Raw genomic sequence first — 3188 nt, 5'->3', positions numbered from 1 at the left:
GGATTTGACATGAGTAGAATGTGTCTTTTTATTTAAAATGCATTTCTGGGTTATTTGTGGTGCATAGGAATTCGTTCATTTCCTCCCCTCCCCCCCCCCCACAAAAAATATAGTCTGGCCCCCCACAAGGTCTGAGGGACAGTGGACCAGCCCACAGCTGAAAGAGTTTGCTGACCCCTGTCCTAACTGATTCTCCCATACAAATGAAAAATCAGAGAGCGGGGTTCTCAAAGAACCCTGAAAAGTTTGTTGTAATTGTTGACTTGTTTCAGAAAAAGGTACCTTATAAGAGCACCTGAAGCACTTACCAAATTCCTCCCCCCCGCCCCCCAGTAATGCCAGGGAAGGGTAACCTCTGGCCCATGTGCCAGATTTCATCTGCCAGGGGTCCCAATTTGGCCTGTGAGGCTGTTTTCTCCCAGAAAACTACTGAGGCTTCATCAGTAGTACAGGCTCATGTGTAATATTACAGGATAGTGGATCTTATAGCATAGTAGTGGCTATAAATTTTCAATTTTACGTTTGCACATATCAAAGAAAATGTGGGTTGAACATCGACTTCCCTTCCCCCTCCCTTCCGTATTCCTGCTGCCATGCTTTAGCAAATATATCGTTGGAAGAAAATACTAAACCACATTGTTTGCTCTCTGGAATGCATCGAAGCACATTCAGATAGCCCTTACAGTAATAGCTAATCTGATCCCCTCTGTTTTTCATCAGAGAGGTCCAACGAGAGAAAACACAAGGAGACAGGCTCTGACTTAAAATCTGCTCTGCCTGCGCACAGCATCCCACCATGTCCACCTTTGTGGTTTTGGTATGAGGGAATATGCTATTTCTTCTCCAATAAAGAAAAGAGCTGGATGTCTAGCCAGGAATACTGCTTGTCATTTAATGCTTCCTTGGCTGTTATTCCAAACAATGAAAAGGTGAGAGGTGTAACTAATGATATTTTCTGAGTGACATGCAAAGCAAGGCATGGACGGATCATGTTGAGTTTAGGACCCCCTGCAGCAAACATTTGCCATACTATAAAATTGTTGGCTAATTCTAAACGCCTGTGAGAAAGTTACAGTTAACTAGCATAAAGGTTATGTATGTATGTGTGTGTGTGTGTGTGTGTGTGTGTGTGTGTATTTAAATGACATTTATTTAATTAAACAATGCATATGCTGTGTGACTGCAATAGTCTCTAAGCAGTTTACAAGGATACAATACGAAAAATGAAGATCAGGTCAAACTATAAAATCTAGCATCAATTAAAATGCCTACTGGAAAAAGAAAAAAAAAAGTCTTCAGCAGGCACCAGAAATATAGATAGATATAACTGGGTGAGAAATATTGCAAGTCAGGGCTCTAACATCTGTCTCTTCTTGTATTTGAAGGACATTGTCAAGCGTTGGAAAGGCACAAATTCCTACTGGATTGGCCTGAGAAGAGATCCTGGTCAGCCCTGGAAATGGACAAATGGAGAAAATTCCACGTGCGTCCTTCTCCTCTTCCTCCTCCTCCTAATATTTAATGCTGTGTTGTTTTTAACACTTGCTTGGAAGCTGCCCAGAGTGGCTGGGGAAACTCAGCCAGATGGGCGGGGCATAAATAATAAATTATTATTATATGTGAGTTCCACTCTGTAGAATAAGCTAGTTGCTGCACACATATACATGTTTTTCTCTATCTTTCATGCAGGCAGTCAAGAGATATTATTGGGGGGCAAGGACACCTTCAAGCCAAGGAAAAAATAAAACAAAAGGGAGGGTGCAAAGCAGGGCTGGTGAGGAGTATGATTTGGAATGCGTCCCAAGGGACAGTGAGAGCCCCAAAGACCCATAACTGGCTCTTGAACCTGAGTTTTCCCACCTCTGGTCTAGAGTCCGCACTCAAGGACACGTGGCCTATCTGTTTGAAATAAATTTGCCCATTTCCTATGTGATTCTACTGCTATAGTCTCTCTTATCAGCTGCTGTCGGAGAAATGCTCAGCCCTTACTTGACACCGGCTTCGTTGACCTTGCGTTTCAGGTTAGAGGTACTTGGCGATGGAGGCGACTGTGCATATCTGGGTGATAAGGGCCAAGCATATGTTTCAAGGTGCAACATGGAGCATCACTGGATATGCCGCAGACCGGGTCCTCCTGCAAGCGCGGACGTTGCGGGGAAGGGGCATATCCCCCGCACAACTGAAACTGAAATGTGAAACTTTATGCACTTAACACTCTACTTTTTGTAAGCACCTTACTGTTATAAACTATTAAAGTGTATTAAACCAAAAACATCTGTTTAGGGGTTTTTTTAGGTCACAAGCAATCGATTGAAATGGAGTTATCTCTTTCTTTGAAATACATTATGTTGCATCCTTCGGTGCAACAGTTCGATGGATGGTGTTGACAGGAATGAAGTGTCTGTTATCTGCTAGGAAATTTTGTGGCAAATACTGTATTCCCATTTTGGATGGTTCTGGAGATGTTGGAACAGGCCCTACAGTTGATTTTCTTTACCCCAATGCAGCACAACTAAACTTACTGAAATGGGAATAGGGTTGTATTAAGCCAGTTGTATTGAGGGTTGTATTAAGCCGGTTTAAGAAACTCCTTGCTGGAGTAAATAAGCTTCTGAATCTACAGTTCTATGATTCTAATTGCCCCATTATTTGTTCAGTGTTAAGCCAAATATGAGAAACAGTCATTAACTTGACCATCTTTATATGTTAACTCGCTTTATTCTAAAACTAGAGTTGACACACAGTTCAGGGCAAACTGTTTTTAGATGGCTAGCATATTGCTACATGTGTCCCGCTTCTAGTAGTGAGACTTCCAGGTACAGTGGTACCTCGGGTTACATACGCTTCAGGTTACATACGCTTCAGGTTACAGACTCCGCTAACCCAGAAATAGTGCTTCAGGTTAAGAACTTTGCTTCAGGATGAGAACAGAAATTGTGCTCCGGCGGCGTGGCGGCAGCAGGAGGCCCCATTAGCTAAGTGGTGTTTCAGGTTAAGAACAGTTTCAGGTTAAGTACGGACCTCTAGAACAAATTAAGTACTTAACCCGAGGTACCACTGTACAGTTTCCTTGGAATTTTGAGTGTTGGTGTAGTTTGAAAAACCGAGTTCTTGATCCCTGTCTTGAGCAGCCCATTCCCGACTCGGGATTCTGTTTGGAGTCAGCACACCAATTGCACTGGGTGCTT

At 42.9% G+C, this 3188-nt stretch overlaps 1 protein-coding gene across 1 annotated transcript; it reads left to right on the top strand.

The window, feature by feature from the left end:
• Window positions 1-695: 695 nt before the first annotated feature.
• Window positions 696-2520, top strand: LOC128409621 (C-type lectin domain family 2 member D-like; the record flags this gene model as incomplete). The annotated part of the gene is made up of 3 exons (XM_053380188.1): window positions 696-929; window positions 1386-1483; window positions 2022-2520. Coding segments are annotated over 3 exons (507 nt in total), but the record flags the coding sequence as incomplete, so codon positions are not given.
• Window positions 2521-3188: the final 668 nt, after the last annotated feature.

Source organism: Podarcis raffonei, chromosome 2, assembly GCF_027172205.1.
Source record: "Podarcis raffonei isolate rPodRaf1 chromosome 2, rPodRaf1.pri, whole genome shotgun sequence".
Taxonomy (NCBI): Eukaryota; Metazoa; Chordata; class Lepidosauria; order Squamata; family Lacertidae; genus Podarcis; species Podarcis raffonei.
The sequence above is the reverse complement of the archived record's forward strand: the minus strand, read 5'-3'. Positions and strand labels throughout refer to the sequence as shown.